This window comes from Mesoplodon densirostris, chromosome X (genome assembly GCF_025265405.1).
Source record: "Mesoplodon densirostris isolate mMesDen1 chromosome X, mMesDen1 primary haplotype, whole genome shotgun sequence".
NCBI lineage: Eukaryota > Metazoa > Chordata > Mammalia > Artiodactyla > Ziphiidae > Mesoplodon > Mesoplodon densirostris.
Genome location: NC_082681.1, coordinates 73,152,634 through 73,178,493, shown reverse-complemented (window position 1 = coordinate 73,178,493; position 25,860 = coordinate 73,152,634). Strand labels below are relative to the sequence as shown.

Sequence of the window (25,860 nt, the reverse complement as noted above, 5' to 3'; positions counted from 1 at the left end):
TGAAGGGGATAGAATTTGGTGGATGAGAGCTCTTTCATGCCTTTAAATAGCATGCAAAATATCATGCGGGGCCAGGCTAACACATTAAATCCCCAAAGCCAAACATATATTTCAGTAAAATATAATAGAATAAGAGCAAAAGCAGGTTGAACTTTATTTTTTTTGACAATTTAATTCTACTGCTGCTTTCCGAATTTTTTTAATGAATTAATTTATTTTTGTCTGCATTGGGTCTTCATTACTGCGTGCGGGCTTTCTCTAGTTGTGGCGAGTGGGGGCTACTCTTCGTTGCAGTGCGCAGGCTTCTCATTGCGGTGGCTTCTCTTGTTGTGGAGCACGGGCTCTATGTGCGCGGGCTCAGTAGTTGTGGCTCGCGGGTTCTAGAGCACAGGCTCAGTAGTTGTAGTGCACGGGCTTAGTTCCTCCATGGCATGTGGGATCTTCCCAGACCAGGGATCGAATCTGTGTCCCCTGCATTGGCGGGCGGATCTAACCACTGTGCCACTAGGGAAGCCCCTGAATTTCAAAAATATTTACTTATTTATTATTTATTTATTTTGACTGCACATGGTCTTAGTTGTGGCATGCGGGATCTTTAGTTATGGCATGCAGACTTCTTTAGTTGTGGCGTGCGAACTCTTAGTTGCAGCATGCATGCGGGATCTAGTTCCCCGACCAGGGATTGAACCCGGGCCCCCTGCATTGGGAGCGCAGAGTCTTACCCGCTGGACAACCAGGGAAGCCCCAGGATGAACTTTAATAAGGGAAAGAAATCTAAAGTCCTCTCTCTAAGTTTAGAAGTTACTTGTATAAAGGAAGCAAAGGGTTGCTATGTCCAAAAAGCAGTTCATGTGAAAAATATCTGAGAGGTTTAATTTACCACAGCTTTAGCTCTATGGCATGACTGAGAAAAATGATAATGCAACCTTAAGTTGAGTTAATAGAAGTCTACATTATTGTAAATAACAGTTCTAGTGTACCCTGTGCTAACCAGACCTCATCTGTGCCCAGTTGAAGGCAAAGTATTTTATAACACACATGTAGAAAAGTGCATGAATCACAACTATACAGCTCAATGAATTTTCACAAGGTGAACATACCCATATAACTGCTAGAGTGACCAACTGCTCCAACTTCCCTAGGGGTGTCCTGGTTTTAGCACTGGAAGACTTGCATCTTGGGAAACTCCTCTGTTCTGGACAAATTAGATAGTTGATTACCCTAACCCATCCAGATTAAGACATAGAACATTATCAGCACCCTAGAAGCCCTCATATGGATCATCAGTCACTACCCACTCCTCTTCCCCAAAGGAGACCACTATCCTGACTTCTAACACCATAGATTATCTTGAGGTGCTGTATTTTTTTATATGAGTACTACAAACTAAAGAACAGAGGTTAAAACCTCATAGCTCATGGGCTGAATCTAGCTGGTAGATATTCTGTTTGAGTTATGCAATATTGGCCTGTAGAGCTTTTTCTTTTTTTCCACTTATTTTATTTGGGGGCCAGTGCTATGAGTTTTAATACAGGTATAGATTCATGCAACTCCTATCACACTCAGAATACAGAATAGTTCAATTGCCACAAAAATCTTCCTCATGCATCTCCTTTCTAGTCACATATTCCACCGGCTCCTAGTCCTTGGCAACCAATGATCTGATCTCCATGCCTCTAGCTTTGCCTTTTCCAGACTGTCATACATTTGGAACCTTATACACCATGAAACTCATGAGTGTGCCTTATTTCATTCAGCATGATACCCTGGAGCTTCATGCAAGTTGTTGTTTGTGTTAACAGTTCATTCCTTTGTATTGCTGAGCAGTATTTCATTGTATGAACATCAGTTTGCTTATCCATTCAAGGACTTCTGCATTGTTTTCAATTCTGAGCAATTATGAATTGTGCTGCTATAAACATGTATGCACAGGTTTTTGTGTGAACATAAATCTTCATTTCTCTAGGGTGAATACCTGGGTGGGGGAATTGCTGGGTCATATGCTAGGTATAGGTTTAATTTTATAGGAAACTGCCAAGCTGTTTTCCAGAGTGGCTGTACCATTTTGCACTTCTACCAGCAATGTAGGAGAGTTCCAGTGCAGAGTTCTGCATCCTTGTTAACACTTGGTATTATTATTTTTATATTTATTTTAGCCATCTTAATAGATATAAAGTTGCATCTCATTGTGGGGTTTTTAAAAAATGTTTATTTAATTTATTTATTTTTGGCCGCGTTGGGTCTTCATTGCTGTGCACGGACTTTCTTCTAGTTGCGGCGAGCGGGGGCTGCTCTTCATTGCGGTGCGTGGGCTTCTCACTGCGGTGGCTTGTCTTGTTGTGGAGCACGGGCTCTAGGCACATGGGCTTCAGTAGTTGTGGTGTGTGGGCTCAGTAGTTGTGGCATGTGGGCTCTAGAGTGCAGGCTCAGTAGTTGTGGCACATGGGCTTAGTTGCTCCATGGCATGTGGGATCTTCCCGGACCAGGGCTCGAACCCGTGTCCGCTGTATTGGCAGGTGGATTCTTAACCACTGCGCCACCAGGGAAGCCCCTCATAGTGGTTTTTAAATTTTTTATTTATTATTTATTTTTTAAACATCTTTATTGGAGTATAATTGCTTTACAATGGTGTGTTAGTTTCTGCTTTATAACAAAGTGAATCAGTTATACATATACATCCTCATAGTGGTTTTAATTTGCATTTCCCTAATATCAAATGGTATTAAACATTTTATCATGTGCTTATTTGTCACCTGTATATTCTCTTTAGGGAAGTGTCTAAGTCCTGTGACCATTTTTTAAAAATTGAGTTTGTTTTCTTACCATTGAGTTTTGAGAGTTCTTTATATATCATGAATATAAGGTAACAGTGACTTAAACAAATGGATTCTCATAGCTTTTAGGATAAAAATCACATCTTTATCATGGTTATAAGCCCACAGGATCTGGTCTCTGCTTACCTTGCCTCACCGGTATAATTTTAGAACTCTCTTCCTTCCACTCTATTTTCCAGCAACACTGGACTTTTTATATTGTCTCAGGCTCTTTCCCATTTTAGGATCTTTGCATCTCTGATGCTGCTTCAGATCTGTAGTAGATAAAGTTTTCTGATCTTTTTGAGCTTCCATGTTCTCATCTGTAAAATAGAGATAATAAGAGTAGCTACTTCAAAGCTTTTGTGAGTCGTAAATGAGTCATGTATGTTCAGTCCTTAGCACAGTGTCTGGCATACAGCAAGTTGTCAATAATTGGGAACTATTATTAAATTCAGTGTGTCAGATTGTATGCTTGTTTTGCTTTCTTTGCTGACACCCTTGGTTGCTATTCTATCTTATCCAAAAGGAATTGCTTCCCACTACCACAGTAACCCAGGTGGAGTGAAATAAGCGCTAAATATATGCAGAGCTGATCACTGGGAGGCCAGAAGGCCCATTTGGGCCTCAGATGCAGACTCAGTTGGAAGTAACTCCATGGAGATTTCCCATATATACACTGACAGGATTAAAAGACACCAATGCTTATCTCATAACTTTGAACTTGTGTCTCAATACCAATGCACTATGAATTAATATTTGCTACATCTTACCTGGACCTTGAGTGCCATGTGGGAAATTTTTGTTTCTGACTCAAATTACTTCATTCCAGCCAACTCTGTAAGCATTTTGGACCCGAGTGCCTAGTTCTGAGCAATGGTTGTCTGTACTATACTATACTTAAGTAAGTGTATGGACTCTACATCTTAACTGCCTAGGTTTGAATCCACCATTTACAAGATCTGAAACCCTAAGCAAGTCACTAAACCTCTTTGTACATGAGTTAATTCATCTCTAAAATGAGGATTGCGAATTTTGTGAGCAATGTGAGTTAATATATGAAAAATGCTCTAAGCGTTTGCCATTAGCTTCATGTCGTAACCAAACAATTACATTGTACTTATTACAAAAAAGGTGAGGGGGGGAACAGGGGGAAACAGGGCCTTTCCCAACTTCCGAGAGGTCTCAATTCTTAAAGGCCCCTTAGCAGTCTTACGGAGAATTCCATTTGGGGGAGTCAGGAAAACAGAAATTTTCCAAAAGGAGCTGCCATTTGCATCTATCCTGATACGGCTGCGGGCAATTCCATGGGGTGCGTGCGGGGTGGCGCTTTTCCCAAGGCTGTCGTGGGTTTGCGCGGCGCTGCAGCTGCTCTGGGCACGGCCGCAGGGACCAAGACGGCGGCCTTGAGCCTCAGACTCTCTCCACGTCCGCCCCTCGGCGCCAACCCCTCCCTCTTCCTCCACCTGCCGGCCCGGTGGCACCGCCTCCCGCCTCTGGTCACAAAGGTTCCCAGCGGCTCGCTGCGTGCCGGACGTGACAGATGGCAGCAGCACGTCCCACCAGCGCCCTTGCAGACTGACAGCGCCTTGGAGCAATGGCAGCGCGCAGGCGCCTTCGGGCCGCATCCTATAGCTGCCCGCGTGGCCGGCGAGCAGGGTGCGGCGGCCGGAAAGGGGCGGGGTGAGGTGGGAGGCGGGGCGATCGGGCCCGCTAGGCTCTCTGCATTTTCCACGCGTTCTGAGCGCGAGTCGGCTGCAGTCTCTGCCGCTGTCGCTGCACAGTCTCTTTCCCCGGCCTCTCACTGCCGCTGAATTGCCAAGATGTCGCTCTCTAACAAGCTGACTCTGGACAAAATGGACGTGAAGGGGAAGCGGGTCATCATGAGGTAATCCTCGGGACTCTGCCGCAGTCTCTTCGGCCGGGGCCGACTTGCTTTCCCTCCTGCCCAAAGTGGCCTTTAGTCCTCGTCTCAGCCCTGCAGGACTGGGCTGCCCACCATTGTGGCTGAAGCTTTGCCCGGGTTTAACGGTTTCTAACCTCATTTTCCCCAACCCAAAAAGTGAGCCGAAGTTGCCCTTTGCAGGGGTGGATCCACCCAGGAAGGGCTCAGATTGCAGGGATCCATTTTGCTCTCTTCCCTTATTTCTGAAAGGCAGTTCTATCGCCTCCAGTTCCCAGTTGGCGAGGTGGGATGTGATTATTAGCCTGCAGATCCCTAGACCCCCCAGGGAAGGGACCTTGAAAGGTCATTTGGTTAGTTTCCCTTCCCCCACCACCGTAGAACGTCCCAGACAAATCAGAAACGGCCCTGCACAAAAGGACATCTTTCCCAGAGAATGTTGATTTCGTTGTTCAGGAGTAGAACCCACTAAAGCGTTGGGGGAGGGAGGGAGAGGTGGGGTGGGCGCACTGAAGGAGGCCCTGCAGGGCTTATGTAACAGGCCGCTGCCGCTCTACGTGTCTTTGGACTACAGGCCATGGGTTTTACACCAGGATTGTGCCACATACTGGGTAATGCTAGAGCAGGGTGTGGCTGCTCATTCTTGCTGTTCTCTAACGTCGCCCCCACAGGTGGCTAGAGAAGCAGGATATTAGAAGTGGGGAAGGCTCCCCATGCGCTTTGGGGTCTTTTACTCCAAACATGTGGATTCCTGGTCCACCAACATGGCTTTTCCCTTGTTTGCCAGAATTAACTAGTATGATGTGTGGAGCTTTTACATTTATCCTTTTTGTAACATGTACATTCGTGCATGCCAGGAGCTAAGTGCAGGAATTCAGTTAGGTATGTAATTGATGGACTTGACCTTGACAGGATCCAACAGTGGTGCTTTTGTAGGGGCCATAAGGGCTTGCACTGGTAGCGTTGTGTAGTCTTGTCCTTTTAGGGAAGTGGTTGATTGATGGGCAGGCATGTGCATGATGTAATCCAGCCCCTTTCCCAATTTGGGCTGGTTCAAGAGAGGGCAACTTTTGGATATTAATGGATGCAGAAAGCAGTAGGGTATCTCCCTTTACCTAAGGCTTAAACGAAGGTAGGCACTGTGAATTAGTGAACTGTATGGACACCCTAAAAGTTCATGTAGCTCTCCCCTTCCCTCTAATTTCATTATGGCCACTATTAGTTTGCAATTGGCCTTCTCTGCCCTGCTATGGAAATAATTAGAACTCAATGGCTTATGGCCATGAAGAACACCTGGTGTCCCCCTTTTGCTAAATCACCTACTCCTTTGCAATCTGGACAAAGTAGGAATCATAGCCATCCTAGTATTAGATAAGGGCCCTATCTACCCCTCAGATACTCTTAAGGAAGGGAGATAGACCCTATGAAAAACAGGACAAGTGGACATTGGCATGCAACTAGATCTTAGATTTTAGTGATTTCCTCCCGTCTCCACTGTGCTCAAGGCTGACCTTTCCAGATGCAGGCACCAGCTGAAAGACAAGAGGTGGGGCATCATCTTGGCTACCTTCCTGCAATTGCAGTCTTGGGCTTTATCTCCTCTCTTCCCAGGGAAACTGGCTTGAGGAATTATCTGGGCTGGCTGGGAGTGAGACTAGAGGAGGTGCTTATCTTTTTTCCCTCTGGACCTAATACGAAATATGTTTCTGCCCAAGGGCTCAAAGTTTCATTTAACACAGATTAACCCTGAGCCTTGAAATGATTGGCTAGTCCTGTTTTGCTGATGGGAAATGACCTGTCCAAGGTCACTGAACTAGCAAGTTGGTGGTAGAGCCAGGACTAGAATTTGGGTCTCCTTGGCTACCAACCAGATTCTCTAAATTCTTGGACATAGTGAATAGGGACAGGTTAAAATAGACCTTTGTCCGCTGAAGGTTGCAGTCAATAATTTTTCCCTGTAATCTGGATAGAATTTATTTGGCCTGAGAACAGGAAGTTGCTTTTTTCTCAGATTATTAATGTAGCTCTAGAACAGAGGCAGCCATGCCTCGTCAGCTCAAATTTCTTTTTGTCTCACTTGCCTTTATGTGGTGCTTGCTGGCAGCGTTCCGGAAGTGGGGCCTCCAGAGTAGTGGCTGCTTCACTTGCCTCCTCTCTTTATCTTGCAAAAGGTAGCTGTGACGTTTGTAGAGTCTTCGGGCCCCTGCTTTGAATTGCCAAGGGAAATTGACTGATTTGTTGAGGGAACTTCAGATAGCCAGAAATCTCTGACTGGCTAATTACCAGGTTCTACCTCAGTTTTTTAGGACTCCATTTGACTTTATAGCCCTTTGAGTAAATTTCCTGTTTAATTTTGCAATGTCATTTCCTTTTTTCCTCTCATAGGTTGCCAGTCTTACTCCTTTGCCGACTTGTGAAGCGCTTCCCTTTTGCTTGCTCTCCCCCACCTCTCTCCCTCCCCCTATTTTTTAAACCTCACTGTTTTTTCCCTAACCTGTTGTAACTTGTTAAGCAACAGCCTTGGTGTAGTGGAAGAAGAAACAGGGAGGAAAAACTGAGAGCAGGGGAGAAAAAAAAAGTCTCTAAGGGAGCCATAATACCCCAATTTTCTAGTCAGGGGCAGTAGAGCGAGGGTGGGAATGGTTCCTCTGAGAGCTTTTAATGAAACTGGGCCTGGACTCCTGCGATTTCAGGTGATAGAGTCTTGATATCTTTATTACAACTAAATTAATATTTTTAAGATTCATTTTGAAATAATTATATACATTCACAGGAGGTTGCAAAGATAGTATAGAGAGGTCCTGTGTTCACCCAGTTTCCCTCATTGGATACATCTTACATAATTATAGTACAATATGAAGAGTAGGAAGGAAATTGACATTGGAATAAAGTATATAGTTCTTTGCTGTTTTATCACATGTGTAGATTTGTGTAACTCCCACCACAACCAAGATACAAAACTAGTTTTGTTTGAGCACTGCCAAGATCTCCCTCATGCTACTCCTTTAGAGTCGTGGCCCCTCTCCCTCCATTCCTAAACCCCTGGTAACTACTAATCTCTCCTCAATTTGTAAAATTTTGTTATTTCAAAAATGTTATATAAGTGGAATCACACAGTATATAACCCTTTGGGATGGCATTTTTTCACCCAGCATAATGCCCTTGAGATTTATCCATGATGTTGCATGTATCAATAGTTCATTCCTTGTATCGCTGAGTAGTAGTCTATGGTATGGATGGTCCACAGTTTGAAGGACATCTGGGTTGTTTCCAGTTTGGGGTTGTTTCAAATAAAGCTTCTGTGAATATTGAACATTTGTGCACAAGTCTTGGTATGGACATATGCTGTCATTTCTTTTGGGTAAACACCTAGGAGTGGAATTGCTGGGTCATATGCTTAGCCTTTTGAGGAATTCCCAGACTGTTTTCCAAAGCAGCCGCATCATTTTCCATTCCTACCGGCAGTATATGAGTGCTCAATGGCTCTGTATCCTCACTAGCGTTTGATGTCATTTTTTAAATTTCAGCCATTATGATTGGTGTGTAGTGATATCTGACTTTGTGCCTGAGGCTAAGCTCGGGATTGTTTAAGGGAAGTGGAAAAGGAAGGGGTGCAGACTTTACACAGAACAAGTGGAATGTGTAGGTCAGAGCAGTTTCTGTGGTGGAGTCCTTAGACAGGAGAAGCTAAAAGCAGACCTGTTGTTGAGAGTCTAGGAGATGATGAGGGAAGATATTCCACAAGCAATGAGAAGAGGGTACAAGTCCAATTCTCATCAGTAAGCTATGCCATGGCATCGTGGATAGATGAGAGAGATTCTTGAATGTTTCCAAAGAACTTCCTCTCTGTCAGGGCTTGGGGGTAAGGAGCAGCACTGCAAGGGTGGCTTATGCTCAGCCCCTTGCCATTAGCCCTTTTGAATGTGGGCCTTCTGGGAGGCTGCAGCGGGTGGGAGAAAATGACTCTTGGTAATGGGATACTCTGTCCTCTTTGGAATGCACTTTAAGGCTGGCAGGGGCCTTGTTCAGGATATTTAAAGAAGATGCTTAGAATCAGAATCGAGTAGCCTGAAATTAAGTAGACTGTATTTCTTTCTTTAGAGGCATACTGCCTTTATTTTTTTAAGATTTTAATTAAAATGTTTGAATATAGAATTAGTCCTTCAACTCACCTTTGGAAAAGCTGTTCTTCAGTGAACTAGAGTACAGACCTAGTGGACATAGGAAATTGGTGGTCTTCTTAGTAGGTCCAGGATTTTGTAATTGTCTGCCAAGCCTCAACCTTAGAGAGGAAGGCCTAGTGATGGAGCTTTGTGGTCAAACATGGCAGCAGTCTTTTTGACTAGGTCATACCTTCACAGTAGTCCCTTAGTGTGTGTTGCTAGCTGTTATTAGTAATGGTTGATCTGCATTTTAGATCACAGAATCACGTTTTGGAGAAGCCTTAGCATGTATAATAATAGCTACCACTTTTATGGCACTTGCTGTGTATCAGTTACTCTCCAAAGCACTTTCCAAATCGGTAACTCATTTAATTCTCACAATAACTGTGAAGTAGATAGTAGTGTCATCCTCATTCTAGAGAAGAGAAAAAAATCACTTAAAAAGGATCTTGGCAGGCAAAACTTAGACCTTACAAATAGCTATCACACATCGTTGTTTTCAGTCAGATTGAAGTAGCCTGAGGTTCTAAGGAGTTCGCAAGAAGGGGGAAGGAATGATCAGTTCTTAAAAATGGTAAAGCAGCAATCTGTTGGGTAAGAAAGGAGACCGCAGTAAATTGCTATCCACACCCCCAACTCCGCCCCTCCCCCCGCCCCCGGCTGTGTGCTGTGCCATGTGGCTTGTGGGATCCCGACCAGGGATTGAACCTGGCCCCCAGCAGTCCTAACCAGTGGATCCTAACCACTGGATCGCCAGGGAATTTCCTGCTTGTGCTATCTGGATCACTTCTTTTCTAATTGCCTGTTTGTCAGGTGGGCAGGGTCACATGTTCCATCCTCTCCTCTAAGGCTTTTATTTTCTTTAATTAAAAGTTTTTTTTATTGAAGTATAGTTGATTTACAATGTTGTGTTAGTTTCAGGTGTACAGCAAAGTGTCCTCTCAGGCTTTTAGAAAGAGGCTATCTTTTTGTTATTGTCTGTGTTTTGCTTGAAGGATACTGTTTGAACTTGGTCTTGGATACTGGGTTTCTTTCTGGTCCCGAGGTCCCAGCCTTTCTCCCAAAAGAATGATATTCTCTTGACATGTTTTATTGTTCCAATTAATTTTTTTCTTTTGAATAATGTTTGCTTCCTTAGAACCCAGAAATACTATCAAAGGAATCAAAATCCAGACGTGTTCCCTATAACCTCTCACTCCTCCAGCTGCCACTGTTATTAGATACTATCATGCTGGGCCCACATAGATATCTTTTTAGATGGCACTGGCTTTAGCTTCCCTGGTCTTCAGGGCTAGTTCCTGTGATTTAAGTTATTTTTTTATTTTTTTTAAATTTCTCTTTTAAAAAGTATGAGATACGTACCTAAAAGGGCACAAATCATAAGCTTCAAAGAGCGATCACTAAAGGAGCACATTTGTCACCCAGGTCAAGAAAGAGAACATTACCAGAACCCCTGAAGCTCCCTCTGGTGTCCTATCCCAGCCACTACTCTTACCCTCGTCCCCATGGCTAATCACCATCTTCTGATACTGCTGATTATTTTTAAGGTGACTTTTGAACTTCAGCTTATTTAACTGGTTCACTAAAAGTCCCTCTCCTAATCTTTGGGGGAATGGAAAATTGATCATGGCTCTGAACCCAACACTTTGTTTCTTTTTCAGAGTGGACTTCAATGTTCCTATGAAGAACAACCAGATAACAAACAACCAGAGGTAATGTCCCTGCTAATCCTTGAGCTAGGTTCACGATGTACCTGGGTCTGAGTATATGGGATGAAATGGTTTTACTTCCTTATTGTAGAACTATGGCAACTTAAGCCATGTGATCTTGGCTTTCAACAACCCACCATCTGGTTTGCCTTCTTATGAGAATTTAGAAATTGAAAAAAATCATTTTAAGAAAGTGATTTTTTTCTCACCCCATTTTTAAAAAATTTGAAGTATTTGGGGTTATGCATTTTTAAAGAATATAAAGGTTTAAGGTTACTTGGCTTCCCTTGCAAAATGAAGAACTGTGCATGTAGTTTTACAAGCCCCTATTCTAGCTGGCCCTGATAAAATCAGTTTTCGAGAATTTTGATTTAAGGGAAAAGACTTCAGAAGTACTATGTTCAGTCAGTTTAGGCTGCTCCAAATGTCTTGGCTCCTAGATTCAGAAGCAGAAATTTTAAGTGATAGTACTGCTCTTGCTTTCGACTAGATTGTAAAAGAAGGTTTTTATTTTAAATTTTAAATGAAAGGTTTGCGCTGGAAAGGTACGTTCCAATGGTATAGACCAGCAGTGTCTATTAAAAATACGAGCCACATGTAATTTAAGATTTTCTAGTGGCCACATTAAAAAAGTAAAAAGAAACAGGTGAACGTAATAATACATTTTATTTAATCCAGTGAGCCCCAAATAATCATTTCAGTATGTAATCAATTAAAAATTAATCAAAGGAACATTTAACTTTTTTGGTATTATTTGGGATCCAGCACATACCAATCTGGACTAGCCACATTTCTAGTATTCAGGAGACACCTGTGGCTAATGGCTACCATATTGTACAGTGCAGGTATAGACCCAGAACACTTTCAGATATTGGCCCCAGAATAGAGCTTGGCATTTTGCCAAGCACATCCCTGCTGCACCATAGTGGAAGGTCTTTGTACAAGGCACCTCTGACCCTTTTTTTTTTTTTTTTTTTTCTTTTTGCGGTATGCGGGCCTCTCACTGTTGTGGCCTCTCCCGTTGCGGAGCACAGGCTCCGGACGCGCAGGCTCAGCGGCCATGGCTCATGGGCCCAGCCGCTCCGTGGCATATGGGATCCTCCCAGACCGGGGCACGAACCCGTATCCCCTGCATCGGCAGGCGGACTCTCAACCACTGCGCCACCAGGGAGACCCTCTGACCCTTTTTGACTTTCATTATTTTCTGTAGCACACATAAAAGATTGGAAATATGCCTATCAAGATATTTTATAAGTAAAAAACAGAGGAACAGGTCTGAGTAGATCTTTTCATTTTCAGAACTCCATGGAGTTGATTAACAAAATGAAGCATTAGAAATAATAGAACTTGGCCAATAAGGGATAGCCCTGAAGATTAATTTGGTTTCATTGGGCAAACGTTGTACCTGATGAAGGTTTCTTCTTTATTTGGTATAAATGAGTTTTTATATCTGCCAAGTAGCATAAGATATTTTAGAAACATAAGTTGGCTTTTTATTATTCCATTCTCTGCTGAAATGTCACCTTATCAGAGAGAATTTCCCTGGCCACCCTCTCTAAAATCCCCTTCACCACTATTCTCCAGTCATTCTTGTCCCCCTACCTTGCTTTATTTTCTCCATAGTTCTCACCACTTCTATGAGAGCAGAGACTATTTTATTTACTATTGTATTCTCAGAATCTGATATAGTAGCTGCCACAAAAGAAGCATCCAATAAATATTTGTTGAATAAATAGATGATTTTCTTTGTTATCAATTTTAATTTCTTAAAGACTGCCAAGAATGGAAAGTTAGTATTGGGTTTGTAACAAAAGTTAGAAGTGTTTAAAGGAGGTTTAATAAATGTTAGATTAAACTATAATTTAGTAAATGCGATGCATTATGTAAACCACATTCTATATAATGTATTTATTTTTACCTACGTAAAAAAAGTGACTTAGGATCTGTAACGGGTGCAGAAAAGTTACATGTTTTTCAGTTTTCCCCAAATTTCTTGTAATGGTTTCAAGATTTGGGAATTTTATATTTCTTCCACAGTCAAACACTTAGGATGTTTCAGGGGTCCCTAAGACCACCCACATATTTGGTGATTCACTGGAAGGACTCACAGGACTCAGGATATAGTTCTCACTGCTAAAGTTTATTACAGTGAAAGGATGCATGACAGGATCAGCAAGGGGAAAAGACACAGGCAGAATTTGGAGAAATCCATGCATGGGTTTCCATGCTTTCTCCCTCTCATAATAAGACACACCAAGTGTGCTCCTTTCTCCAGCAGTGAAAAATGCAATAATTGTGTGCAATGTTTCTGTCCAGAGAAGCCCTTTAGAGACTCAGCTCCCAAGATTTTTACTGGCAGCTGATCACATAGGCACCCTCTGCCCAGCAACTACCAAAATTCCTCCTAGAGGGAAGCAAGTGTTGAGCGTAAATCACCTTGTTTGTACAGACAGTCTAGGAACTGTGAGCAGCCCTTGTCAGAGAACTGAGGGACCACTTCAAAAGCCAAGTTCCCAGATACCAGCCAGGGGCCATCCTTGCAAGCAGGTCCTTCTGAAGATAGCAGCTTCAGTCCTGCTATATTAACTCTTTTCTGCACAAGGGGCAAAACATGATGAGATTGTATAATCCTAGGGGGAGGGTTGACATCCTAATTAACTTCTTCCTCTGCACATGGACCTGAGGACCATCGCTGAGTTGTTGACAGTAGATTTGAAGGAAGTTGGAGAAGAAAGGGGGCTTTATGTTTTATGAGGCCATGAATAGAATAGTTACCACTAATTCTTAGGAGTAACCTTACTCTACCTGTTGTCTCTTTTTGGTTGCAGGATCAAGGCTGCCATTCCAAGCATCAAATTCTGCTTGGACAATGGAGCCAAGTCAGTTGTTCTTATGAGCCACCTGGGCCGGCCTGATGGTGTCCCCATGCCTGACAAGTACTCCTTGCAGCCAGTTTCTGTAGAGCTCAAATCTCTGCTGGGCAGGTACGTTTCAGGCTCTGGTGCTGGTGTACTCTATGACAGATGTTGTCAAGCATGTTGTTATTGGTTCTTAACTTTCTGACTGCTCAAGTATTTTCCATGTTGTGCTCTCCCCAGGGATGTTTTGTTCTTGAAGGACTGCGTGGGCCCAGAAGTGGAGAAAGCTTGTGCTGACCCAGCTGCTGGGTCTGTCATCCTGCTGGAGAACCTTCGCTTTCATGTGGAGGAAGAAGGGAAGGGAAAAGATGCTTCTGGGAACAAGGTAGGACCTGTGATTTTGACATTAGTGGGGGTGAGGAGGGCTGAGTGTATAGGAGACTGTGATTGAAGAGTAGAGGAAGCTCATGTTTATTTTGACAGCTTTTTATTGAAGTACAGCATACGATTAAAAATGCACAAATGCACAGCTTGATGAATTATTACAAAGTAAGCACACCCGTGTAACCACCACCTACGTCAGAGAATAGGATATTGTCAGCATCCCAGAAGCCCTCCTCATCATGCTCAAGTGGTTTTGAAATACCTTGGAAAAATATGTGAACACCATTTGGGTGTATGAGGATTTGGTGAACATGCTGCTTCTAATTGTCCCTTTGTTACACACCTGGCCTGTGATACATGAAGATTATTTTTTCTAATAGTATGTGATAATATCCTATCAAAGGGGGAGGCTGTGATTGCCAAGTGCTGAGAGCAGACATTCACAGGTGGTTGTTGGCTGGGGGCATGGGGGTGAATATCCATGATACACCAGGTGTTCCTCCAGCAGAGCCAGTTTTAGATTTTTTGTTTGTCAAGGCTGGAACTGTTTTTCTAAGCAACAGGCCCTGGTGTGTTATGGAAGGACAATCTGTATTTTTATTTAGAAGGGGAATTAACTTAAAGCTCGAGCTTGGTACTTTTAACACACTAAATTAAATTTGATATAATTGGGATTTTCTTATAAAAGAATCATGTGAGCAGAAAATGTACTTTCCTAAGTCAAGTGGAAAGGGACTATTTGGGACATTTGATTGTAGTTGGGTAAATGATGGTCATGATGATACTGCCTTGGGTTTAAGACATTTTTCTTAAGAAGTGTAAAGCATCTTTCTTTGAATTTCTTCTTAAGGAAGTACAGATATCATCATATTTTCAAAACAAACCTAGGTGTCAGAAAGGCAGTCATTTGATTAAAGTTAGAGGTAGTGGTACTGTTGCTGGGCCTTATATAGAACTCAGTACATTAGATCAGCAAACTTTCTGTAAAGGGCCAGACAATAAATATTTTAGGCTTTGCGGACCATACGGTCAGCCACAACCTTATATGGTCTCTGTTGGAACTATTCAGCTCTGCCATTTTTGTGCAAAAGCAACCATAGGGAAAAAAACAACATTTTTTTTTAAAAAGGCAACCATAGATAACCCACAAAATAGATTACTGTGACTGACAACCAGCATTCAAATATTAAATGATAAAGCTGGCTCTTTGAGGATGATTTGGAATTTGCCTATTGGTAGAAGGGAAGCTGAAAGCACCCTTTAAGTACTTTCCACTCTTAAGGTCTTTAGTATCTTGTGGAACAAGATGCTCTGAGGCTAGCGTCTCAACCTCCTGTTGTACTTCTGACATTTCTTAAGGTCATCGTAGTGCCTGCTTTCAAGCAGTTTCTTTTCTTAGCACTGCAGGCTCTGGTCTTGTCTTATCTTGCCTTTGGCATGGTCTTGCTGCAGTAGTATGAGTCAAATGCTGACCTAAAATTTGGTGCCCTTTTAGACTGAAACTCAATCAGCTATACGCTCAGGCTTAGAAATGGCAGGAGGCAACTGGCAAATTGAGGCATAATCTTTTATTCAGGAAGTGATGAACCAACTATGCTAGTCTATGTCTTTTTTAGTTAGTTTACTTTACATTTAGTGTCCAATGGCTTTTCATGATTGAAATTTCAGGAGCCAGCCATAAGTTCAAAGTGGATAAAAACAAAGCGAGGGCATGAAATTTTTCCTTTATCCAGTGTGCCTGCATTGTTTTTTTAGGAGCATTCTCTTCCTTCTAGTTATTGACAGATCAAAAATGAGAAATGGGTTCTTATTACTGTTAATTTCTATAGTACCTTTTCCATGAAGAGCTTTCAATTTGTCTCATTTTTCCTCAAACAGTTCTTCTTAAATAGAGGGGTTATCTTCCCTTTTTAATAGATGGGAAGATTTCAGGGGCAGAGAACAACTTGACAAAGGTTACACAGTAAATTAGCGTCAGACCTTGTCCTAGAACCGAGGTCTCATGCCATTTGGGCAGTGTTTTCATTACTACACACATCATCTTGCAGTCACCAGTGGCAGATGATATTCCATTGTAAAGAGATTATGGGGGCTCTACAGTCTTCAGTTTCAGCATTAGTGCCCCTGCATTCTTTGGTTCATTAGAGGAAAGCACCTGTTATCTGTGGCAACCTCCTTCTCCTCAGTACTTGGGAGAATGGGAGTGGACAGTGACTGAAAGAAACATCTGTTTTGTGCTCTTCTCTGCCATGTCCCTCTTATCTGGCTTCCTGTGCATCTTCGCTTTATTTCCTACTGCAGAATCTGTTCATCCTGCCGCCCTGCTTTCTTTCCCCTATGGGAGCGTGGGGGGTATTATTCCTGGATAGTGAGCCGACATTCAAAGCCCTATGTTTTACTTCTACTTTTTGTTCCTCTTTCTTTTTTGTAGAAGTGTTTTGTTTTATCAGATGCCTAACTTCCAGGGAAGGCTATATGAATTATCTCCTTTTGCTATTACATAAAATGTTTCTGAGGTCCTTTTCTGTTGTCATGTTTCCATCTGCCTTCTCTGTTCCAGCCTGCCCTTGTTGCTTTGATGAGGAATATGTATGAGGGCCTTTTTCCCTTTGCAGAAAGGTCTTGGTAGCCAGCAGCTTGACTCAAGTATAATCCTAAATTTTACAAGGAGAATATATTAAAATGAGGAAATGAGTCAAGATAAGGAGAGAGAAGGATAATTTGAGTCTTGTCCTAGGAGCTGGAGAGAGGCCAGTGGGATGTGATTAGGGGTTACGCTGTGGTTCAGGAATCTTATAGGCTTGCAATTTGGGGGAAGGTGGAGGAGAGCAGAAACATGCAGAAATGACCAAAAGACCTGGAATATTAGGAAGAAAGAACAGATCCTGTTGCTAGTTTTAAAAACTGCTATCCTACCAACTCAGGGTCTTTAGAGGTGTTGAAGAGGACTCTTGGTATGAAATGCTTTTACAGTTGGCTTTGGAACCATCAACATTTCCTGTGTTGTTATTTTTCCTTTTTTTGGTTTGTTTTTCTCTGCAGGTTAAAGCTGAGCCAGCCAAAATAGAAGCCTTTCGAGCTTCGCTTTCCAAGCTAGGGGATGTCTATGTCAATGATGCTTTTGGCACTGCTCACCGAGCCCACAGGTACTAAAAGTTTTTTGCTCATTGTCAAACTGGGAGCATTATTTCTCTGTTTACTTGAGCAGCCCAAGCTCTGGCTTGCTTTTGGATATTTCTGTATTATATTGTGATCTTTTTGGCTTCTATCTCTAATTGGAGCTACAAATTACACTGAGGTTCTTGTTGAGTATCTCCGATCTAAAGAGGAAATAAAAGCAAATGTTGGGCATTGTGGAGCTTTTTGTCGAGCTTCAGGAAGATGTTCCTCTGTCTCACTTTGGGATATTTCATGGAGAGCTCTCCCTTTGTGAATGCTTTGGGAGTGGAATCTTAGGCTGTCAGTAGGAGGCAAACTGAGGAATCCTTTCCTGTTGTCGTCACCTGGCTGATTATTTATTGTGGTTAAACCCTTGGCCTGAAGACTATTAATTGGGTATCTTAAATTCTACCTTAGGTCATTGCTTTTCACTTGTTCCCCTTGACCCTGCATTATTAGTCAAAAACCTTATCTTGTACCTAAGTGTTTCGTTGCAGTTTGGGCATGAAAACCGTGGTGGCCTGGCATCTCAAAAGTGAAAGTATTTTCAGTGATAAGGAGATGGCCTCTAGAATTGGGAGAATTGCTAGGGATTGACCTAATATTTGAATGTCTCTGTTCATTTCTAGCTCCATGGTGGGAGTAAATCTGCCAGAGAAGGCTGGAGGTTTTTTGATGAAGAAGGAGCTGAACTACTTTGCCAAGGCCTTGGAGAGCCCAGAGCGACCCTTCCTGGCCATCCTGGGCGGGTATGGAAAACTCTTCAAGATTATGCTTTAAGTAGTGTTTTTGCCTGGTAGTAGGCCATAACTTGGGTGGTTTATTGTCAGATAGCACAATCAAACTAGGTGACTGAGGAGAATTTAATAAAGGGACTGTCTACAAAGGTGTGGGTAGGGTTTAGGGAAACCCAGAAGGGACAGTACAGTAATCTGGGGCAACAGTCATCACCATCCTTAGGCCTGAAGGGAAAAAGGAAAGGGATGGTTACCAAAATCCAGAGACGGTGGTTGCGTGGAGAGGTCCCTCTGATAGAAACCGTAGCCTTTGGTCAAGCGATGTAGGGATAGTCATCTAGCAGGGAAGGAGCCAGGAAAATAGATACTCTGATCTCCTTTTAATGTCCTGCTGAGTACCCCCTCCTACCCACAGTGGACTGCAACCTAGCTGGACGTCAGAGGGCAAGGGAACTCCTTGATGCAGTCCACTCAGGTCAGCCTCCTGGGACAGAGAACAGGGCGGGAAAGGATAGAAAATGGCTCTGGAGGGAAGAATCGGAAAGATCCACCATTGCTCATCTAACGATTTTTGAAGCACTTCAGCCTCTCAGATATGAAAACCTCCTCATATGTGTTTAATACATCATTTGGAACTCATTTCTCCAGCTCACATACCTTTTTATATTTTCTCCTATGGGGAAAGGTACCCTGTGAATAGTGATATTCTACTGGCTTAGTTAAAAATACGAATTTCAGAAGTGCAACTCAAGAGGCTAGGAGGATACATTTTAGGTAATAAAGTAGGGACAGAGACCTGGGACTGCTTGGATAAGATCTTGTCACTTGGCATGGCTATCTAGACGGCAGCCTCTTTATGGCTAGATGCTCCTGACCCTCTTATGACTGGGGCTTTTTTTTTCCCATGGGAGTGAACACACTCAGCATTTCCCTATGAATGCTGACTCTGGAGTTGGGTGTCAATTTCAGATAGCATAGTTGCTCTCCAGGTTCATGAGCCCAGGTTCATGAGCCCAGTTTCAGGGTCCTAAAAATAGTTAAGGTGGGTATAGGTTGTTATCTATGTCCTGGAATCATTGCCCCTCTTGTGCACTGGTTTATAAAGGTCAGACTCTGATCTTTGCTTCTCTGGAGATTAGGAGTTGGGCTTTGTTCTCCAGCCTTCCGTAGATCTGGAATATGGAAGTGAGTGCCACCTAGGGGTTATGATTAGGTTTTGGACTCTGCCTAAAATAGATATTTTGGGGAAGTTGATGTGGAGAGGTTTTTTTTGCCACCTTTCTTGCAATGTAGTCTCCTTAGAACATTAACAATTTAGGGGAAGGTTTTACATTTTATTAAAAAATGTTGTGTTGGGAATTCCCTGGTGGTCCAGTGGTTAGGACTCAGTGCTTTCACTGCCGAGGGCCCTGGTTCAATCCCTGGTTGGGGAACTAAGAACCCACAAGCCACACGGCGCAGAAAAAAACCCATTATAATGGAAACGCTCAAACATTACAGAAGTTGAAAGAATAGTATAATAAACCCCCAGGTACCTCTCACCCTGCTCTAATAATTATTGGCATTTTTGCCAATCCTGTTTCATCTGTCCTCTAATCCTTTTTTTTGTTGTTGTTGGGAGTATTTGAAAGCAAGCCTTAGGCATCATATAATTTCATTTCTCATACTTCTGTATGCATCTCATAACTGATGAGATTTCTTTTAAATAACCACCGTGTGTTATACCTAACAAAATTTAACAATTTTATTACTATCATCTAATGCCCAGTCTGTATTCAGAAATTCTCCATCATTTCAGAAATGCCTTTTTACAGTCAGTTTGTTTGAATAAGGATCCAGATGAAGTCCATGCATTGCATTTGCTTGTTAGGTATATTTTATTCTATAATAGTTCCCTCTTCATTATTATTTTCATTCCATTGATTTGTTGAAGAAGCAGGACATTTGATCTGTAGAACATCCCACATTCTTTAGAAGACATTGAGTCTCGTTTCTCCCTCTTTCTCTGTCTCTCTCTTTCTGTGTGTGTCTGTTTCTGTGTAAAACAGCTAATCCATTCTTACCCTTCGTGGTGACCAGTCTTTACAAGTGAGATATCATCTATAGTCTCTTTCCATCCATTCTCCCACATCGCTATTGTTTTGAACCTCTATTTCACAAATCCTAGCATAGGGCCTCTCACAGAGTAGGTATCATCTTGTTTATTGAATGAAGAGGTAGATAGGCCCAAGGTGATTGGTTCATTTAAGTGGGATTTAGATATATAAGAATATTTGTGGAAGGCAAGCTACTACTTATGTGAAGGATTTTAAAGGTTGTGCTTCAAGTGAATGTTTTTCTTTTGTTTAGAGATTTTTTTTCCTCTAGGAGGTGAAAGGTACATCTGTGTTTATTATCTTATTTCCCTCGACTAGAATATAAGCTCCAAAGGGGTAGGGATCTTCTCTTTTGCCCAATGATGTTTCTCAGAGACCTAGAACCTTGTCACAGAGTAAGTGCTCAATCAGTGTGTTGAATCAAGTGGTCTAATAGAGTAACGAATGCCATAAAGCAAATGTTCCAGCAACTGAGCATGGACCTAAGAGTGTGAATATCTATTTTTGCTCAGTATATATTCATTTGGTATATAATCTGGTTCCTGCTCTAGGATTAGGACAGTTCTCAGGGAGCTCAGGGATCCCACAATTAGCAATCTTTCTCAGGTACAATTAGCAATCTTGACCCTTTGATTTTTGGGGGGAGAGAAGGGGCAAAATAGATCTATTTGGAACTTGTGATTTCTTTAGATGATTGTAAGTCTTCTAAGCCCTTCTTCGCCAAGAGCTACACCTTTAAAGGATTTCTTAATAATGGATTGGCTTTTCAGGTTGGAGAAACATAGGGCAAAGTTAGCCAATACTTCTGTCACTCTGTGGGACATTTCTCTGTTCCTGTCTCTTAATATCAAAACTCAGGCTTTATGTAATATCAGTTCCTTAGTCCATTGTTTGTTCTTTGGGTGATGATTCTTGCTTTTCCTTCCAGAGCTAAAGTTGCAGACAAGATCCAGCTGATCAGTAATATGCTAGACAAAGTCAATGAAATGCTTATTGGTGGTGGAATGGCCTTTACCTTCCTTAAGGTGCTCAACAACATGGAGGTAGGAAACCAATGCCAAGTGGATGTGAAATAGCTCTCCATGAGAAATAGCCGGTTATGTAAATTTAAAGAGGAAATTAGCTTCTGACATGAGCCCTAAAAACTCCCATTTTTATTTATTTTGCAAGTTGTTTTTCTTTCATCTTTGAATTATTCCTTTGTATTTTGTTCCTGTCTGCTTTGTGAGGTAATCACATTCTTAGTATAGAGGCTGATCTTCACCATCTTGACTTTCCTGTGTAGATTGGCACTTCTCTATTTGACGAAGAGGGATCCAAGATTGTCAAAGACCTGATATCCAAAGCTGAGAAGAATGGCGTAAAGATTACCTTGCCTGTTGACTTTGTCACTGCTGATAAGTTTGATGAGAATGCCAAGACTGGCCAAGCCACTGTGGCCTCTGGCATACCTGCTGGCTGGATGGTGAGTCACTTGGGTGGTTGGTAGTATGAGTGAACAGATACATTTTGGTATCATTCTTTCAACCAACCAATGGGAATTTTAAAAGAAGGGCTACAAATGTTGAGTGAGACCCTCCTTCGGGGAGAATCCATGGGGAAAAGCAGTGGTATCGGATTGCTGCTAAGACTTTTCATTAGTAATGTGGGGGCAAAACTGTTTTTTCTTTCTTCATCTATTTAATGTTTATTAAGTACTTGACTGTGTGCTGGGGATGATGCTATGTACTTTCATGGTTTGGGCTGTTTTGGATTATGTTGCTGCCTAGAAACCTGTATAAGAAATTTTTCTTATATGAAAACATTAAGATAGTACAAGTATAATTATTGCAAGCAGGGAAAAATTTATGTGTCTATTAAAGACTTATTTAGCTGATTGTAATGTTCTCCATATTTTATCATTCTAATAGCTGTACAGAATTGTTAACGGTGACATACTAGTTTGCTTATCGCTTTCCTTTTTTTTAGAATTATTTAAGCTTTATATTTCTTTTTTCTTTCTTTTAATATTTCTTTATTTTTTAAATTTATTTTTGGCTGCATCGGGTCTTAGTTGCAGCATGTGGCATCTTTCGTTGAGGCGTGTGGGCTTCTCTCTAGTTGTGGTGCTTGGGCTCCAGGGCCCATGGGCTCTGTAGTTGTGGCACATGGGTTCTAGAGTGTGTGGTCTCTGTAGTTTGCAGCACGCAGGCTGTAGTTGAGGTGTGCGAGCTCAGTAGTTGTGGCACATGGGCTTAGTTGCCCCTGGCATGTGGATCTTAGTTCCCTGACCAGGGATTGAACCTGCATCCCCTGCATTGTAAGGCAGATTCTTTACCACTGGACCACCAGGGAAGTCCCATCACTTTCCTTTTGATAGGCATGTGGGTTTTATTTAGTTCAGTGTTTCTCAAATTGTGGTCTCAAGAACAGCAGCATCAGACTTGCCTGCTGGTTAAGAATCCACCTGCCAGTGTAGGGGACATGGGTTCGATCCCTGGTCCGGGAAGATCCCACATGCTGTGGAGCAACTAACCCTGTGCACCACAACTACTGAGCCTGTGTTCTAGAGCCTGGGAGCCACAGCTACTGAGCCCGCCAGCCTAGAGCCCGTGCTCCACAACAAGAGAAGCCACTGCAATGAGAAAAGCCTGCGCACCGCAATGAAAAGTAGCCCCCACTGGTGGCAACTAGAGAAAGCCCACACGCAGCAACGAAGAACCAAAGCAGCCAAAAATAAATTAATAAAAGAACAGCAGCGTCAGCATCATTCTGAAACTCATTAAAAAATGCAGATTCCTGCCCCCTGCCCCCGCCCTGCTGAAGCAGAAACTCGGGGGGTAAGGCCCAGAAATCTGTGCTCGAACAAGCCATCCTGGTGATTCTGATGCACAACAAGGTTTGAGAACCACTGATCTAGTTTAGTGTTTTTCAACCTCGGCACTATTGACATCTTGGGTAGTTTTAGTTGTGGAGGGCTGTTGTTGCCTTATAGGATGTTTAAGGCATCTTTGGCCACTAGATACCAGAAGCAACCCCCTACCATCTCCAAATCATGACAATCAAAAATGTCTTGAGACATTGCCATATGTTCCCTAGGGAGGGACAGAATTGACCCTAGTTGAAAACCACATATCTAGTTACACACAATCATAAAATAGTGTGGCTAAGAATGTTTTTACCAAATAACTTTTGAGGTTTTCCCTTAGACTTGATCTTCCATAAAGGATATGAACAGGTTTATAATTTTAAAGAATGAGGGGTATCTTTTGGTTCTAGAAGACACTCTGGTGTTCAGCCTTGAGTTCTGGTCTTGGTGGAGGTATGGTATTTGCTCCTCTAAGTAGCTTTTATTGGTTGCTCATCCTGTCTTTTAACTCTGCCCCTTAGGGCTTGGACTGTGGTCCTGAGAGCAGCAAGAAGTATGCTGAGGCTGTTGCTCGGGCTAAGCAGATTGTGTGGAATGGACCTGTGGGTGTATTTGAATGGGAAGCTTTTGCCCGAGGAACCAAAGCCCTCATGGATGAGGTGGTGAAAGCCACTTCCAGGGGCTGCATCACCATCATAGGTAAGGGGTCCTGTACAAAGCTATTGCCAATGTGAGCTGGCAGAATTCTGATCAGAGGAAAGTAGAGGGGAAATGGTTAACTTTTCCTAGGTTTCTTGGTGCCAGGTGAATCTTGAGAGCTAAATGGATATATAATTCATGGAGGAACCTCTAAATGAGATGGACTTGGGGGGTTATTGGCTACCTTTTGGGCTCGAGAGCACATTGCCTTATAATTTTGGTGCCAATCTTTTTTCTTTTCTCTCCTTTTCCCTTTTTACTTGGCTTTCATTCAACAGGTGGTGGAGACACTGCTACTTGCTGTGCCAAATGGAACACAGAGGATAAAGTCAGCCATGTGAGCACCGGAGGTGGTGCCAGTTTAGAGCTCCTGGAAGGTGAGGTTCTTTAATGTTTTTTTGACTTATTTGGGGGAAGGATGGGGTTTATGCAGTGAGAGGTGAGTAGAATGGAGATGGTAGATAGTGTTGTCATTAGCAGTCATTAGCTGGGCAGTACAAATGGAGGAGTTTCAAATAAAGCTCCTGGCTTCCATTTGAGGTGGGGAGGGCCACATGGAAAGACTTATTCTCAAAGAGGTTATGCTGTACTAGACCTGGGACCCAAAATGTAAAAGTTACCTAACTCCTGGCCATATACCCTAGAGAAGAGCTGATATGTTATTGGGAGGATAGAAGGGGACAGATCTGGCTTAGTGGATCCTATAGTAATGCTGACTGTGTGTGTGTGTGTTCTCTCAAAAACAGGTAAAGTCCTTCCTGGGGTGGAGGCTCTCAGCAGTGTTTAGTTCTTTCCTGCCTTTTGGTTCCTGTGCATAGCCCCTAAGTCAACTTAGTGCTTTCTGCATCTCCACTTGGCATTAGCTAATATCTTCCCCTATGTCAAGATTCGGCTAGTGGCCAAGAGATGTAGCGCCAGGAACACTTAAACAGTTGTACAGCATCTCAGCTCACCTTTACTGCACCCTGGCTTTGCCTACATTCTTCAAGATCCCATTTGAATTTCTTAGAGACTAAACCGTTGTGCATTCTAGAGTGCATATATTTGTATTATGCCTGTTAAAAGAAAGTGAGCTGTGTTAGCTTAGTTCTCTTTATGAAGTAGCTTATCCGGATTAGCTTTGTCATAGTTTCACCACTCAGCATGGAAACAACATGAAATTCCAGTTGTTGGTAAGGAGGGAGATGAAGTTGGTGATCTATTAAGTAAATAATAAAAATATCCATTGAAACTGGTATGTTTTTCCTGTCATATTTTGTTAGGGTGAGAACAGAATCTTGAGGAAGGGATCAGATATCTACGTCCATGTTTCTAAGTAACATGCTTAAACTGTTAACTTCTTGATTTTCTAAAAAAGATCTCTATTAATTTCATACATGGGAAGATTTAGCTCTCTTATAGCCTCTGTTCCATATGTACGTCCCCTTCTTCATTCTCGCAGCATAGTTCTGTCGTAATTTTATTTATTTTATTTTATTTTTTAATTTAATTTAATTTTATTTTTTTGCTGTACGCGGGCCTCTCACTGTGTGGCCTCTCCTGTTGCGGAGCACAGGCTCTAGACGTGCAGGCTCAGCGGCCATGGCTCACGGGCCCAGCTGCTCCACGGAATGTGGGATCTTCCCAGACCAGGCACGAACCCGTGTCCCCTGCATCGGCAGGCGGACTCTCAACCACTGCGCCACCAGGGAAGCCCTTGTCATAATTTTAGATTTGATCAATAGAGTCTACATTGTGATTATAAATATTATTTACAGCTGAGCTATGTCATATGCCATGATTATATTTACTTATATATCTTTTAATTTTCTTTGGAGTTAAAAATAGTTTTAAAAATTAGTTTCTGTTTTCTATGTTTCTATCACTGATTCATTCCCAACATATTCAAACATATGGGACAGTTGGTTCATTTTTATTAGAGATGTCCCTCCTGCAGTCCTCTGTGTTCCTGTTCCAGTTTGTACTGGCTGCCCCCTATGTTGGCTGTACAGCTGTTGCCCTGGGGTTTCCTGTTTCCAGAGGAAATCCCTGTGGGGTAACTCTTGGGGATTCCTTTAACCTCCAGTGTTGAACCTTCCCTTTCCTGGATCTGTTTTCCCCCTCTTTCTTGGTTTACTTCTCCTTTTTGTGAAATACAAGACTCCACTAGCTTCCTGAGAAATTGAGGGCATAGGAGGCAGAATTTTTTGTATGTCTGAAGATATCTTTATTCAACTCTTATATTTGCCGGTTTGGTTATATGTAGAATTTCAGCCTACCTCTCAGTTTCTCAGACTTAAAACCTTTGATTCACTGTCATTGCTGAAAATCTAATGACATCCTACACTTGATCTTAGCCAAAAGGCCAAAGCGATTTCAATGACATTCTTTTATTGTCCTTGTAATTTTCCCTCCTTTCTCTTTCCTGTCATTTTAATGGGAGTTTCAGGAATGAGCAGAGGTAAACGGTGCAATTTCAAAAGGCTGTGTTTAACTGGAATTTTTCTGCTGG

The 25,860-nt window shown here is 42.4% G+C and overlaps 1 protein-coding gene across 1 annotated transcript; it reads left to right on the top strand.

Moving 5' to 3' along the window:
• The first annotated feature begins 4,525 nt into the window (after positions 1 to 4,525).
• On the top strand, positions 4,526 to 24,604 carry PGK1 (phosphoglycerate kinase 1). Its single transcript, XM_060087004.1, has 11 exons — positions 4,526 to 4,701; positions 10,541 to 10,591; positions 13,417 to 13,572; positions 13,687 to 13,831; positions 16,873 to 16,976; positions 17,619 to 17,738; positions 20,751 to 20,865; positions 21,108 to 21,287; positions 23,192 to 23,369; positions 23,648 to 23,746; positions 24,116 to 24,604. The coding sequence occupies exons 1-11, from the start codon at positions 4,637 to 4,639 to the stop codon at positions 24,154 to 24,156; spliced, it is 1,254 nt and encodes a 417-aa protein (XP_059942987.1). The 5' UTR covers positions 4,526 to 4,636; the 3' UTR covers positions 24,157 to 24,604.
• The last annotated feature ends 1,256 nt before the right edge of the window (positions 24,605 to 25,860 follow it).